General features: G+C 45.1%; 1 protein-coding gene across 1 annotated transcript in view; it reads right to left on the bottom strand.

The window, feature by feature from the left end:
• The window catches only part of VPS50 (VPS50 subunit of EARP/GARPII complex), a 198,191-nt gene that overhangs the window by 92,243 nt on the left and 89,800 nt on the right, over positions 1–16,148 (bottom strand). Inside the window, exon 11 of the mRNA XM_083189450.1 lies at positions 4,982–5,080. Within this exon, the coding sequence (XP_083045576.1) occupies positions 4,982–5,080 (99 nt within the window). The remainder of the gene's footprint in view (positions 1–4,981; positions 5,081–16,148) is intronic.

Raw genomic sequence — 16,148 nt, forward strand, 5'->3', positions numbered from 1 at the left:
TCGAGGACCGGTTTGGCCAGCCCTGTTCTTAAGGGACAAGAAGTCCCTATTTTGCATTAGGTGTATTATTTATTTGTTTAGAGAACACAGTCTAGTAGGCAGAGACCAGTCATCACTTTTGGGGTTTTAGATGGTAAAAACAAAGTATACAGAACCTACAACAATATGGAGAACACAAGAATGGCTGCAACAAGCAAAATAAGTTGTTTTCCGAGGAAATTCATAAGTTTTGTTCCATCATTTATGTTGTTTTGTTATGTTTTTTTTTTTTTTTATAAAGTGGACCTGGTACTTCACAGCACTCGGAAACTTACTTTAATTACAGCTTTTTAGTTTTAGATGTTAATCCTCCCGGTCTGCAAGAAGCATATATCTTAATGGTCTCTTTTGTACTTTACTAAACATTTCAGTCTTTAAATAGAAACATTACAGCACTCGCAACATAAGTGGCTCATAAGCATAATTCTCAGCAGCTTCCTCTCCTGTTTAATGCCTATTACATGTACCATTTTCTGCTGATTACTGCAGCTCAGCCAAGGATATGGAGACAGTTTGATAGGACAAATGACCATAATCCAGAGTGAGGAAAGCTGGACCACTAGAGGAAAGTACAGGAGGGGGCTGTGTGAAACAAAGTACAGAAGGTACAGATGTGTCCTCTCATCATTGCTGCAGTCAAACATAACGCCCCTCTCTGGGCATGCCAACAAGTACAGCTAAGGAATAGACTAAAAACGTCAGCCCAATGAAATGTCTGTTTTTGTGGACGCTTTAGAGAGCTAAAGAACAATACTGGCTTGCCCCAACTTTCCCTTTGGAGAGACAATGGTGCAGGGGTTCTCAACTTCAGCCTTCAACTACCACCAACAGGTCATGTTTTCTGGTTCCAGCACCTTGCACAATAGACCTATCATATAACTGGCATAATGGCCCAGCTTCTACGGACTGCATTGGCTACAGCCAATAGAAGCTGGTTATGACTGCATCAAAGGCAAGGGGTGGCTGCCCACAGGAAGCCAGCTCTCTGCTATTTGCAGAATGGACTGGCAGTCACAGAGGGAGAAAACACCTCCCAATGGGACTGCTTGTTCTGCCAGTTAAAGTGAAGCAGTCTAGTCATGGATTGCAACTGGCCCTCTGAGGTGGTGAATTTAACTTGGAGGGGCTGCAGCCAATTGGCAAAAGCTGACACTGGTCAGTAATTATACCACCTGCTTCCACAGACTGGAATCCTAAAAATATGTATGTTGAGAACATACTGCTACAGAGTGTCACTGAGCATCTGATTTCATTGTACTGTGTTAGAAATGGGGACCATCCTGTGTGATATATATCAACCCCTTAAATTTAAAAATAATAATAATACCACTCTGTCTGCTCCACCCTACCTTACTCCCCTGTTTGTAATCAGCACATTAAGAGTTGATGGTTCAACAGAACCATACAGCATCATAGGTACTTTACTAAAGCTGAATTAAAGTCCCCTTTGTGTTATGTAAATAGTTACAAGGTTTTTGTAGCCTGTACTCCTGGGAATATTGTGTCACCCACAAAAAAGCTTAAGCTACGTAGGTTGACATCTACAGTTTGAATGAATAACCAACACGTTTCTCTCAAACCAACGAATTTCGCTCATGAAGCCATTTTGCAAGATCGAATATAGTATTTGAACATAGGGAATTAAGTCAGGAGAATGGTTCCCCCACTGCCTTTAACCAGTGGCGGAACCAAAAAGGTTAGGTTTCATTTCCCTAAGGTGCATATACACCGTACAATTGTTTTGACCTATTTCGTTGAAAGACATTGATGACCAATTTCCCTTGAACCCAGTGTCCTGGACAAAAGATCTAGCTACAGTATAGTTTATAGGCTTTTTTGGTGGGTATGCGCATCATCATTCGTCGCATACACACTGAAAGATATTTTGACCAATATCGTTCAGAAGAGCCAAAATGAACAAAATTGGTCAAAAAAAATGGTACACTGTGTATGCACCTTTAATTTTATGTACTAAGTCCTCCCCTTCGATCTCTTCTAAAATAAAGTTTGCTTAACCCTTTGAGTGCCAAGTGAATTTGTCAAAATAGGCGTGAAAATCGCCAAGGAAATATTTTTATTTATCATACTGACCTGTAATGTTTACCTTATATAGGAAATATAATCTTTTTTTTACACAATATTTTTTATTTGAATTTATATAACAAATGTGAGCAACGCTGGAATTCTTAGCGGATCACAGATGTTGGCACTCGGAAAGGTTTAAGGATGATTTTACAATAAGCTTCTGTTGGCAACTGTACCTAGGTTTGACAATGATTATCTGTCCTGCAGAGATATAATAAATGGAATTGTGGGAGTAAATCAGACATTCATGTGTTTTGCATGACCGGTAAAAGACTCAACCTTTTGACCCATTAAAATATGTTGAAGCTACAGAGCAGAAAAACAAAACATGCTAATTGCTAGATATTCCGAATGGTAAAAGGCTGAATATTTAATGATCTTTGGGCTGAATCCTCTCCGTGCGGAATTTCAATTGCAGATCGTCCCATCTGTTTAAGGCGTCAGAATACTGATTGAAGGAAGTTTGAAAAAGATCATTTTTTCAGAAGTCATTTATTAGGAGAGGCGGAAATGCCAAGCAATCATTATATAAACTCATTGTGGAGGCTCTCACAGGCTGGATCACTGAATGGAATAATGTATGCTCTGGGGAACTGGGGTATGAACATACCAAATAGACTAAATGCCGCAACACCTGTTCCGGTTTATTTGCATGCAAATCCACCTAATCCTGGATGGTGACTGTATCCAGCCTCGGCTTTTATGGGTGCGCCACATTCATAAACTGATCACACACATACAAATGATTTCACATTAGTGAAACCCTGCTGCTGGTTACCTCCTCATGATCCCCATATTTTGATGAGATTTTACATCAGAATAATCTGCTGTGAAACTCTTGCAATTTAAAAGCCACTCCTGATCTTTTCCGAATATTGGAAACCCACCGGAGCGCCTTATGAATTACCTGCCTCCAGACTATCTGTAAAGGACACATATAGTTTCTGCTGGCTACATTATCTGCCCCTGATGAAGTCAGGAACTGACGAAACGCATTGGGCTATGTTCTTTTGAATTGAGCAGCACTTATTTGTATTTGTACAGCATATGCGCTATCTTTTTCTGAATTGAGCAGCATTTATTTGTATTTGTACACCATATGTATTTGTGATACCCTATTATGGGTTTTTTATTTCTATTTTTATATTAAACTGTAAATTCTGATCTGTATTTGTTGACTATTGAATAGCGCCCTCTGAAACCCCCTTCTTCCCATTTCTATTTCCGGGTCTTGTCTAACAGAGGACCCCTCAGAGGTGCTGCTTTCACTCTATAAAGCGCAGAAAGGGGTTCCCCCATTTGATATATATATATATATACTGTATTATTATTATTTTTTTAAAGTAAATACCATACACATGGGGTGATTTAAGCCCATTTTCTAAGCTATCTGTCCAGAAATTAAGCACAGATCACTTTGTGTGTATACCCCCAAACGATGGCAATGCACAGGTCCACTGCGTGCCAACGTCCACTCAGATCTTGAGTACATGCATTCAAGAACACTGACTTAACGCAGCACACTACCTAGGTTATACCGACTATAGTTAATCACTGTCCCATCAGGAAGGTCTTCTCTGCAAGTTCCCCAGGTCATTGGAAAGGACTAACTCGAACACGGGCCATACATCAGACGTGTGTTTCACCAACGCCGATCAAAAATGCCAAAGCAGATGTGTCCATGTATATCTTGGCTATTTTTCTCAATTTGTCACAACATGCGAAACACTGCTTAGCTGTTTTACCAAATTTAGCAAGTGGATGGATTCTAACACATGGTATAGATGATCTACAATGTCTAGGTCAACAGTCATTAGCTCGACCACTAATGGGTCTACAGGGAGTAGAATGGTCAACATACACTAGATCAACACAAGCAAAATGTTGACACGAACATTGCCATCACAGAAAACGGCTGACGCAAGTTTCTCACTTTTTCGGGTGTCTTTGTCGATCATGAAGAAGGAAGAAGAAAACTCATGTAGACCTTTTGCTTGCGTCGACCTTCTAGGTCAACCACTCTTATGTGTCCGACTTACTGTCGACCTAGATATTGTCGACCCGACACCACTGAAGCAATGACTATGGTCACAGATACACATTTAGGGCGGTATTCAATTCGGGATCCCAACTGTCGGAACGTTTCGAAAGTCAGAATCCCGGGCTGCATTTGCGCCACTCGACCGATACCCGACAGACGGAATTCAATGTTCCATCTACTGAGTGTCGTAAAATGGCCGTGTCGGAGAAAAAGGTCACTGATTGTCAAAAAAATAAAAAACGGCCGTGAATTCCACAATCCGCGGCCGTTTCCGACAAAACAGATACGCCTTGTTTTAAAGTCCGATCTGTTTTTGTCAGAATACTGTACGCCTTCAATGCTGTCGGTAACGGCGGGGCGGATATTTTCCCCGCCTAAAATAGCGACCAAGACTGAATACCCCCTTAAGCTGGTTACCCCCAGGAAGCCTCCCCATTACCTATATCTGAGAGCAGGCGTGTTATTTTGAATGCTTGGGTTTTAGTTTGACCGTTCCTTCAATAATTCTATTTGCTTCCGTGCTGCAGGGACATCCAACACTGGGAATCCTGCTATAGCACTGACCATCTCTCCTGATATACAACATAAAAGCTGCAGGCAGCGTCAGGTAATTAAAAACGAACAACAAATAGATAAAACTAAAGAATTGGTTGTAAAGCGGAATCAGACAGCTGGATCTTAGCTGAAAGAATGTAAGGAGAAGACAATGCAACAATACACACAGGGGATTTCTATAGCCCATTTATAACACGCATCCTTCAAACACAGGGAACTATGGTTTCATTCATCCCCACCTTCGGGGAATTGTCACCTTACCTGTGTCTTCCCCAGCAGTTTATACGCTTGCTGAACCTTTGTGTAATGGGCAACATCAAAATTCTTGCAGATTTTAGAGAGTGCGACGTCCAATTGTTCCTGTATTTGTAAACAAAACAAAATATAAATCATTGATCAATCCACCATCGTAAACACATGGTTAGCCATACAGCAAGATATATATGGTATCAGCAACATCTGTCTATAAACTGGCCAAATCCGATGAGTTTGACATCCGAACCAATCTAATGCGCGTTCCGTGTGCATCGGATCCGGAGATCTTATGTACAGCACATAAAATAGATCATAATTGAACACATTAGCGCCACATCAGATGTGCTTTTTTTTAGCAGTCTAAAGCGCTCTCCCCGCTCTGCATCCTCTGCTGCCGGCTGCTGTGCCTGTCATGTCTGCCAGACAGCAGTGTCGGCAGTGCTATATGCCTCCGAGTCCCCCCCAGGCAGGTAGATTTTTTAAAACTCCCATTCAAATCAATGGATGGCTGCTGATTGGCTGAGAGAGCTCAGTATCAGTAAATCGAAGGTGGAACCGTTCACCTCAGCTAGTAATGTATATGTACAGTATCACATCAGACAAGCCAGCCATCTGCTCTGTAATCATTAACAGAAGTCGTTTTTTGGAGTACTAATATTCTATGACTGGTTAAAAATATATATACAAATATTACTGCAAAGATGAAATAGTAACGCCGAACTGCATTACACTAATAATTATAAAACGAAACAAAGAAAGAAAAAAAATACGGTCACAGCAATGACGTCATCCCAATCCGGCTGGCACATGGATTTGTAAAACAGATGGAAGTAGTAGGATAACCACCTAGCTGCGTGGTACAGATGTGGGGGGCTAGAATGAATGTACAGTAGCATGGTAAGAACGCAACCAATCAGTGATGGCCGGATACCATTGAGGGCTACAGAGAAGCACTTCATTTATGGTTACAGTATGGGGCCCACAGGATAGTCCCGCAGATATGGGCACCACAAGCACACACCGCACTTCTTATAGTGCGGATAGTAGTGCCACTAGAGAGTCTGTGCGATACTTAGCTGGGCTCAGATTGCCTTGGTCAGGTGACAGGGACGGACAAAGGAAAGTGTGCAACAGAGTTCGGTACTTGTGTATTTTGGCGGCGCCCATCGCATCGCATACCATAACGCATACGATGGTATGCGATGCGACGCGATATCGTACGATAGTGCACGATGGCATACAATTTTGAAATTGTATGCCATTGTACATGGCATACAATGCCATACGATGCGATGCGATGCGATGAAACATTGTATAAGCACCCAAATGGGTGCTTACAATGTTAAATGCACCCCCACGCCACCCCCTTTAACCTAGTGATTTGGAGTACTGGTTCTGGCCTTAATATATCTGTGATTAGCTGCTGATTGGTCAAATGAAGCATGTGGCCTCACCTGAATGCCTTTTGGCTGTAGAGGGATCAGGTGACCTCCTAACACGGCAGCGCCCAGGACCCGGATAACCACATACCCCAGGAGTATGGAGTCCCATCACCCATCGGACGCCTGAGCCCCCCCAGCAGATAGAGAGGGACCATCTTGATGAGTAAGTAGCGCTGCGCACACTGTCGCTTTAGTAACACTGCCTATACATGAAGCAAGTAGCGCGCGCAACTTATTTAGTAACCAGCTTGCGTAGCCCTCGGCTAAATGTTAGTCTGATCAAATACGCATTTAAAGATTCTCATCCTTATTCACCCTTCGGTAAATCTCATCTCACAGCCGTATTCCTTTTCCAGTGAATTTTAGATTTTAAGAATATATTCTTTGCAATCCAGCTACATTACCCACGGATTACTTTAAATATCTACTTTTACATCTTGAGAGTGCTGAAATGTAGAAGTGCCATCATTTTACTTTAACCTACTGTACTGTATAATAAAGATAATCATATTTCGCATTGCAAGAGATTGAAAATCGGCATCCCGAAGCGGCTGCATTTGATCATTTGCAGTGTCACTCACAGCAGCTCACATTGTACGTTACTTGTATTTTCCCCCTTGCTGCACATTTTATGTCTTGTAATGACAGTCCTGAAACTCTGCCAGTCCGTACAGTAAAGGTATGGTTATGGAGCGTACTCCGTATTGTCTTGTTTTTGCGTTGTTGTTACTGGGTGGTTCTACCAGGGCATTTTGAGATGCACCCCTACCCCCTGCTGATAGGAGGAGGCTCATCATTGTAGAAAAAAAAATCCATATAAAACCTGAAGGTGTAGGAGCAGTGGCTGGAGTCCAGGAGTCCTAATCATACGTTAGAAATAAAATGTATGGAATGAATACACTCCTCAGAAAAGTATACAGTATGTTCACAAATAATCAAAATCTCACCAGAGGATTGTATCAGATTAGATACTTTCCAGTATAGTAGTATATTTTGTCCTCCTAGTATAGTGGTTCTCAACCTTGGTCCTCAAAGACCCCCAACAGTTCATGTTTTAAAGATCACCCGGCATTCTCACAGGTGCACTCATTATTCACTTAAACATTTTAAAAGATCTTCAGGTGAAGCTAATTATTTCACTTGTGATTCTGTGAGGAGACCTGCAAAACATGCACTGTTCGGGGTACTTGAGGACTGAGGTTGAGAGCCACTGTCCTAGTCCAGGCCTGGTCAACCTTTGGCTCTCCAGCTGTTCTGATCTACAAGTCCTAGTATGGAATACATGCAGATGACCGGCAGCAGATACTGGCAACCTGCCTTCCCCTAACCTTCTCTCCCTGCAGCCCGACCCTAACCCGCCCTGCTAGTGCCTAACCACCTAGCCACGCAGCAGAACCCTGTCCCAACTTCTAAGTGCTCAAACCCTAACCCACCCTGTAAACTTACGTTCAGGATGCAGGCAACCGGGATTCCGGCATAGACATCCTCATTAGTGTTGGGATTCCAGTGCCGGCCTTCTGGCAGCTTTTCAAGATGCCGGCATCGGTATTCTGACTACCGACATTCCCATGCCATAGGTGGTACCTTTGGAGATAGTTGTACTTGGGCAGCACAGCCTCCTAATAGACTGGGCAAGCAGTCAAATATCATAACTCCAAAGGTTGGAATTTCACAATCTGGACTAAGACTCAAATTGAAAGGTCTTTAAGTTTCTATATTTATAAGGAGGTGGCACCTTGGACTGCAGCTCTGTAGTACTGCTAACCAGAATCTACCAGAGCAAAATGAAGGTGCTTGGCTTCATTTGGGACAAAATATATGGGCCCTACCAACCACGTCAGGTAACCTCATCTTGTGGGTTCCTGACACTAAGGTTCTAGTCCAGGGCAGGGGACCTCACCAATTTATGGCTTCATACTTGTGCTTTCTGCTATAGACCTAAATCATGAGCATGGATGGGCATCAGGATTGGCAAGGATTACAAGTCCTACATACTCAGGGCACCTAGAAGTAGGCTTCTCCACTGTACTGGGCAAAATACACCCCATTCAAATAAGATCCTTTCTGTCACCTCTTGGCGAAAACACACTTAGTAGATGGCATAAAACAAAAAAATATGATATCCCATACTTTCATTGGGCAAAGAGCTTTTAGTCCTATTCATATGATGTCTGCTACGCCTGCTCTTTCCCAGGTGGGCTCCAGTCTGCCCACACAGCAATATAGGTAGAGCAGTGGTAGCCAACCCTAGCCCTCGAGAGCTACCAACAGTTCACATTTTCCAGACAACCTAGCTGCTGCACAGCTGCGCTCATTAATCACTGACACATTTTAAAAGATCCACAGATGGAGCTAATTAGCTCACTTGTGATTCTGTGAGGAGACCTGCAAAACATGCACTGTTGGTAGCTCTCGAGGACTAGGGTTGGCTACCCCAGAGGTAGAGTATAGCGGAAGCTGGCCTTGGCGTGAACATATCGCACAGTGCCGTCAGACATCTGGTGGTTGCAGTACACGTAGTCCAGTCTGAAAACTTGTCTTGGTAATTTATCGCACAGCAAATTTATGTAAGTGCCTTGTCCTAATTTCATTCATTTTATGTGTTTTTTTTTATCATATGTCTGCACCAAGCGGCCCTCAGCCATGGGAAACGAACATGGTAGGAGGCTCTGCAATGGGTTAAAGCCCGATGAGCGCCCTTGATGGAAGGGGGGAAAGCGAGAAACCGGAAAAGAAAAAAGATGGGAGGAATATGAGAGATAGAGGGAAACACAGGATAAGAAGGGGGATAAAGGGAGACATGGGACAGAGAAAGGAAAACAACAAAAAGCATTAAGATGTGATTTTACTAGGGTTTTCTTCTAATGCCAGAACATAAAAACTAATATTGGGATGAGAACGTTTTTTTATTTCGTTGACCCATGCCCGCCTCTGCTTGTGTCTTCAGTCAGGCGGAAATGAACTCTGGGTACTTGTGTATTTTGGCGGCGCCCCCGATGTCCGTCGTACGACGAACAGATCGCATCGCATGCCATGCACCCGATGGCATACGATGCGACGCGATTTTGACCCCCTATACGACCAAAAATCGTATAAGCACCCTAAAGGGTGCTTTTGAGCACTCAAATGGGTGCTTACAATGTTAAATGCACCCCCACGTCACTCCCCCACTATAAACGTGAACCCGAAGCGTGGCGAGCGCAGCAAGCCCGTGAGGGGCGGCGGTACGCGGATACCTTCACAGGTAAACGCGTCCCTTCGCGGGCTTCACAGGTATCCGCGTCCCCTCGCCACGCTTCGGGCACGGTGGCTCGCTGCGCTCGCCACACTATTCTATTCTCAACTCCACGCCGACGTGGATAGTGGGGGTATGAAAAGGTCGTAGGACGCGTACCGCCGCCCCTCACGGGCTCGCTGCGCTCGGCACGCTTCGGGTTCACTTCCACAGAGCCTGTGCATTAGTTGTCTGCGCTCCGCAGTGTGTTGTCGAGGTATTAGTCCCGTCTTGTTTCTGCATACTCTCTGCCACATATATCGGTCCAGCTATCTGGCTCCAACAGCTTCCGTGTGTTGGTCCCATATTTGGTCTCATCCAGTCTGGAATCCGGTATTTTCTGGTTCAGTGTCCGGCACCAACCAGTCCAGTACTTTGGAGCACTCGGTTCAGTTATTAGATTCAGTCCAGTACCTGGGCAAGTGCCTGCAACCGGCTCGTCAGTCACAGCGAAATCCAAAACTTCTTGCTGGGGTTTCCTGGCAAAGACTGCTGGCGAGTAAGACTCTAGTACCAGTCCTCGCAACTACCGGAATCTAGTTACAGTCTGGGGTCTGGTTTATGAAGAAGCAATGTATTAGACCATCTACTTTCCAAGCTCCAGCCTCCAACCAAAGTCCAGAGTCAAGTCCACAAACTCCTCCGGAAGGGACAGGCAGTGTCTAGTTAAGATAGCGAATATGTCGGCTAAATATGGTCAACATGCAATAGATCTACATGGGGAACAGGATGACAGGTTCCAAAGGTCAACAGACTTGTTTTGTCTTTTGAATTAACCTTTTTTATAAAGTCCATTTTTTCATCAGAGGTGTTTTCAGAGGGGAGGAGGCTGCACATGGACCTCCTCCTCTTCTTCCTCCTCCTCCTCTTCCTCTCTGCCGGCAGCAGGGCAGTGGTGTGGTGTCTGAGCTCTAGCGGACTCAGGAGTATTCAATCCGGGATTCAGACTATGGGAAGGTCGGGACAGTCGTAATCCCGGGCTGTTTTCACTCTGCGCGACAGACACTCAACAGCCGCAACGCAATGAGCCGACAAAACAGATCAGACTTGTTTTAAAGGTCAAATTGTTGTCACAAGCAAAAGATTGACATGATTTTATTTTTAAAACAACTTGTAATAGCTCAGCGAGCCATGCAATGAGCCGTGGTACAATAATAAGGTGTCCGTGTTGACCTATGTTGTCATAAACTCCTCCAAAAAATTGAAAAGCTAATTTGGGCTTTTCCCCCAGGTAGACCTTTTGACCATGCCGACCGAATGCATGTCAACCTTTTCCATGTGTCAATCTTCTGCCTGTCGACCAACAGTGATCGACCTGTTAACCTGTTTCAATAGAATGTGCTGTTCTCACCGCTGCTTATATTTCCAATAATGCATTGCCATGCATTGTATGGTTTTGTAGTTGGAATCAGAGGTAGAACTGTGGGAGGCAATGGAGTCATCTGCCACCGGACTCCTGCTCCCAAGGGGGCAACTCTCCTCCCCTGCAAGTTGAAATCCTTTAATTGAAAGCCATCGGGTTCTGAAATATGTGAACTTCCGCCACTCGTTGTAATGGAAACATAGCAATGCCTTTGTGCGTAACATGATGCCTGGTGAGATCGCAGGGCACGGAATGTGCAGTGTGACCAGTGCTACATCTACAATGTGCCCCCAAGTAACACAATATAAGAAGTAAAGATTTTGCATTAGAGGACTCATCACTAAGGACTGGACCAGGTGTGAATAGGACTAATATCTAATAGCTGGCAATAACATCAATCCTGGAGACCTGGGGGTAATACCCCATAAACGATGAATCCAGTCCCACAAGTAAACGTAATGTAGTACAGGGAGCGATATTCTCAGTCACCTGTGGAACGGTTCTGTCCCCCAGCGAATGATTGTTTTTCAGCAGATGTGTCTCTCCCAATCTGTCCTTCTGCTGGAATGCTCTGGGGATTATGTAAATGAGGTACTGCAAGGTAATGATCTGGGCCTGCGCCAGGTGCTTAACACTCGCTCCGGGAACAATTCAGGAAAAGGGTTTTTTTTTTTGCGATTTAAGGTTTTTTTCTTTGTTACGTCCAGAAATTGTAAAAAATATTTAATCTAAAATTCTACCGAATGGAAATCACATCACTCGGGTAAAGCAGATCCCTTTCGCCAGAGCTTCATCACAGACATACCCATAGGCAAGGATTACCAATGCTTGGCTTTGCTGCAGACTTGGGAAGAGACCCTCACCTGGCAGTGTCACCCCTTGCCAGATTTCTTACAGGTGGGTATGGGTAGACCCAATTTAGGTCGACATCTAAAAAGGGTTTTCCACATTTTTTGTCCCGTATGTAGACACCATCTAAGTGTACCGCGCGCCATGCTTCGTAGTGGATGGTAGGGCATAAAATACCGCCTGTCGGCTACAAAGCCAGTTAAAAAATCATGTCAACCTCTTGCCTGTCGAATTCCCAATTGCCGACCTAATGCTTGTGTCTACGCTCTGGCCCTGTCGACCTATTTCAGGTATCGACCTTAGGGGGTCGACCCAGTGACCATATCCCCGCCAGCTTTCTTACACATGAAGGATGAATGCTGCTTGTGCAATGATCTGCAGGGTCTTCTAATACTGGAAGGACTGTGGCTGAATCCTTATTATACATGTACTCTCCTTGCTGCACTGCACTATGGGGGGTATTCAACCCTCCGCCGCTACTCCCGATGGGGGAAATAGCAGCAGGGCCCAATTCAATGCGGTCTTTCCTGACAGTATTTAACAGGGATCTCAGCAGAATGCACCCGACTTTAGAAGCAGTCGGGCACTTTCTGCCGAGAACGACCGTGGATTGTCGGGCTCCCGGCCATAGCTTGCCGATCCATGGCCATATCTCATGACCATACCCCTTTTTCAGCGTTCGGCAGGCGATACATTGAATCCCGCCTGCCGATTCTTCATCGAGCCGGCTGAGAACAGGACAGGGTCATGCCTGTCGGGCCAGCCCAACAGCCGTCTGTACAGATGTGTCCTGCTACATTGTTGCCGCGTACAGCAGCTTATGGTAGCAGGATCGGGATGCTCCCATTCACCTGAGTGCATATCGTAGCATACGGCAAGTCACGCGTTGTACGCCAAGACGATACATATGTACAGCTTGCTGAATAAGTTACGCACCCCAACTGTTCCCAGGGCTTATATTAGGGTATGATGATACTATTGGACTGGCAACTAAACCTCTTTCTGAATGCTGACTTTAATTGTTTGGTGACTTGTTAACGAATATTTACATTTATTGGATATTGTCATACATACTGTATACAGTATAAATTCCAACTGCATCAGTTCTTCGCTGCCCCGGTAACACTTCTTGCTTCAGCGGATTACACGATTGGTCAGATTTGTTTATGCAGAAGTGGCGATTTTCTACAGGCCATTGCCTACCGCTGAGATGCTCCAACTTGCCACAGAGGGAATCTCTTGCACATACTGCTCTCTTATTAGGACGGGAAAAGCATGGAATGTGCTAGAATTGCCCGTTCCAATTTAATTAAAAAATGTGGGCTCTTATCAGATTTGAGGGGGGTGGGCAGCTGACATCCGCGATGTCAGCTGTTCGCCCTCCGCACGCACGTCACGAGCGTATTCCCATACGCACGCCCAGCGTTTTCATGGGAACGCCCATGAACCGCAGGGGTACGCTGATGGTAATGAGACTGTTCAGCCCTCCACGCCCCTCTCCGCCCACTGCTCGGATGGCCAGAAGCGTGCACTGGGTGAGCAGAATTCTAGCCAAGTTCGGACGTTCTCTACCCAAAACATCGGTCCACTGTGCGAATTCGTACCCTAACGAATGAACCAGTCTAAGGACCACAGTGCATGCTTTGCCGGTCTCCTCTCAGAATCACAAGTGGAATAATTAGCTCCACCTGTGGATCTTTTAAATCAATAAGTAATGAGTGCACCTGTGCATCTGCCGGGTGATCTGGAAAACGTGAACTGGGTGGGGTCCTGAGGACCGAGTTTGAGAACCCCTGCAATAGAGGCCACGAAATCTGCCCTGCAAGACACCTTCCACAGGACAGAACACAACTTTAATATTCCCACTGGACATGTCGTGGTCAGAAAACAGTGACCCCACTATGACAGCAAAGGCAGTCACATGACCATTGTGTGGGGCGCAGGAGCAGGCCACCTTTAGAACACACACGCAGAGCACAGACATGAATACGGCTATTGTCCTCACGTAGCGCCAACTACAAAAACATCAATGGTACAGTACAGTATGTCCTTAGGGTACATGGGGAAATTACTACGGTGACAGATAAACCAATAGAATGCATGTCACAGACAGGACAGAAGAAGTGCAGGTTATAGAATACGTGAAAATAAATCAGAGGTTTGCAGGAAATAAGAATCAATAAGGATAGTTTCATATGCAAACGATGAGAGGACGGCTGCAATTATTACACCTAAGGTTCGTATTGGATCTGTGAAGGCTATTACAGGACACATTGTGAATGCGCAGGGAGGATTCAATAAATAATTCATCTTTACAATAAAACCAACACCTTGCTGTGTATGGGCCCCTGGGAAATCACGCCAAGCAATGTATGTCTGTAATCCTGGCAGTTATCTATAACCAGCCAAAGCCGCAGCAGCTCCAGGTCACGGCCCCTCCTAGGTGTGCAGAACGGAAGACATGTGGGTGTGTGTGTATGTGATAATCTGCAGGGATGACCATGTGACTGTATACAGCTTCTGCTATTGACTGCTGGTAGGAAATCAGACGTTTGTTGCTCCAAAGCAGCATATAGAGGAAGGGAGTGGGGATCGCATATTCCTCCATATGCAGAACAGTACACAGCTGAAGGTGCAACGGATATGGGTCATTGGGTGGGCCCAATTTAGGTAGACATGCACTGGGTTGACACCTGAAACAGGTCAGCATGGCTAAAATCGACAGGGTTGTAAGGTCACTTTTTTTTGTAGCCACACGTGGCAGTTTTCCATGCCCTACCATTCACTACAGGGTGCACAAGCTTTAGGTCCACAATGGTAAAAAAAAAAAACGACATGAGTTTTTTACATTTTTTTTTTTTTAACCCAAATGTCTACATAGCCGACAAATGTCTACCATATCCATATATTGCTGCGCTCGGAACACTTTCATTCTTCTACCACCCAGTAGTGAATGGTAGGGCATGAAATACCGAGTGTCGGCGCATGTGGCTATATTGACCTTTTTGACTTCCGAACTAATGCTTGTTTCGAACTTCCAACCATGTTGACGAAAGCCATGTTGACCTATTTGAGGTGTCGACCTAAGGCCTGTTGACCTAGTGACCATATGCTGTGCTGCTAATTCCCATCAGTGTGCAGGTCCATCTGTCCTATGCTGGCTGCGGTAGGTACACCAGGAGACAGGTGCGCTTTTACTTACCTCCAGGTCAGCCCAGCAAGCAGCTGCGCTAACATGACCCACTGTAACGTAACTCTGCTACATCTTACATACAGGAGAGAGAACTGGTTATTTCCGGGACAAGCTGGTCTGAACCGGGTACAAGCTCGGTGTGAAATTGTCCAGCCGGAGTTGTGTATCCCAGGTCTGACCTGGGTCAGCTGCAGCGTGAAAGGCAAACCTGGGTCACTGATGAACCGGCTGCCAATTGGCTGGCTCAGTTTGTCCTGTGAGAACAGCGACAACCGGGGAAACCTAATGCGGTGTGATATGGGTAAGTGTAACGGATGCCTGGCTCCAACTTGTGTTGAGTATCCCGGAGTCAGACACGGGTCAGATCCGGGGCTTCAGTGAGAATAGGGAATACGCGAGAAAGCTCCATAATAACAACATTCACAAAACTACCGTGAAAGGTGCCATAAAATCGATCGTGAAATCTGCCACAGATAAACACAATGACTGCGCCACCAGCAAAGTATAAAAATATTTTTATGCGAGTATAAATCACAAAACATTCCTGATGAAGGAAAACTTGCAGCCACTTACTGTCATGGGGGAGACATTATAGATGTATACGCAGGCCGGGCTATTATCGATAGAATGCGCATGCGCACAGATCGTAGCGCACATGGACGAGGCCACCCTCCGATAGAATCCTGCTACTCTTTATCGCTGGCTGTACGCTATTTGATTGATAGGAAGAGGCGTTAGTGGGGGTAACCGGCCGATTTCTGGGAGTGTCAGGGAAACCGCAGGCAAGCCCCAGTGTTTTAGGCAAAGTCGTCAGCTCCGGCCCCCAATCAGCCTGATTCTATTGCAGCCGCCGAGTAAGACTGCACACACTGGGAAAATCAGCTAATTTCCGCAGGACAAGCTAAGCAGTTCACAGGATTGCATGGAGCGGGATTTCACGTACACCTACACGGGATTTCACGTAGCACCCCAGCAATCAGGTCTCAATAACACCTCTATATGGATATTACGGTCTTACAATCTGTTTAGTAGACATTTTGTACTGATTGTGT

This window comes from Crinia signifera, chromosome 5 (genome assembly GCF_055691185.1).
Source record: "Crinia signifera chromosome 5, ASM5569118v1, whole genome shotgun sequence".
Taxonomy (NCBI): domain Eukaryota; kingdom Metazoa; phylum Chordata; class Amphibia; order Anura; family Myobatrachidae; genus Crinia; species Crinia signifera.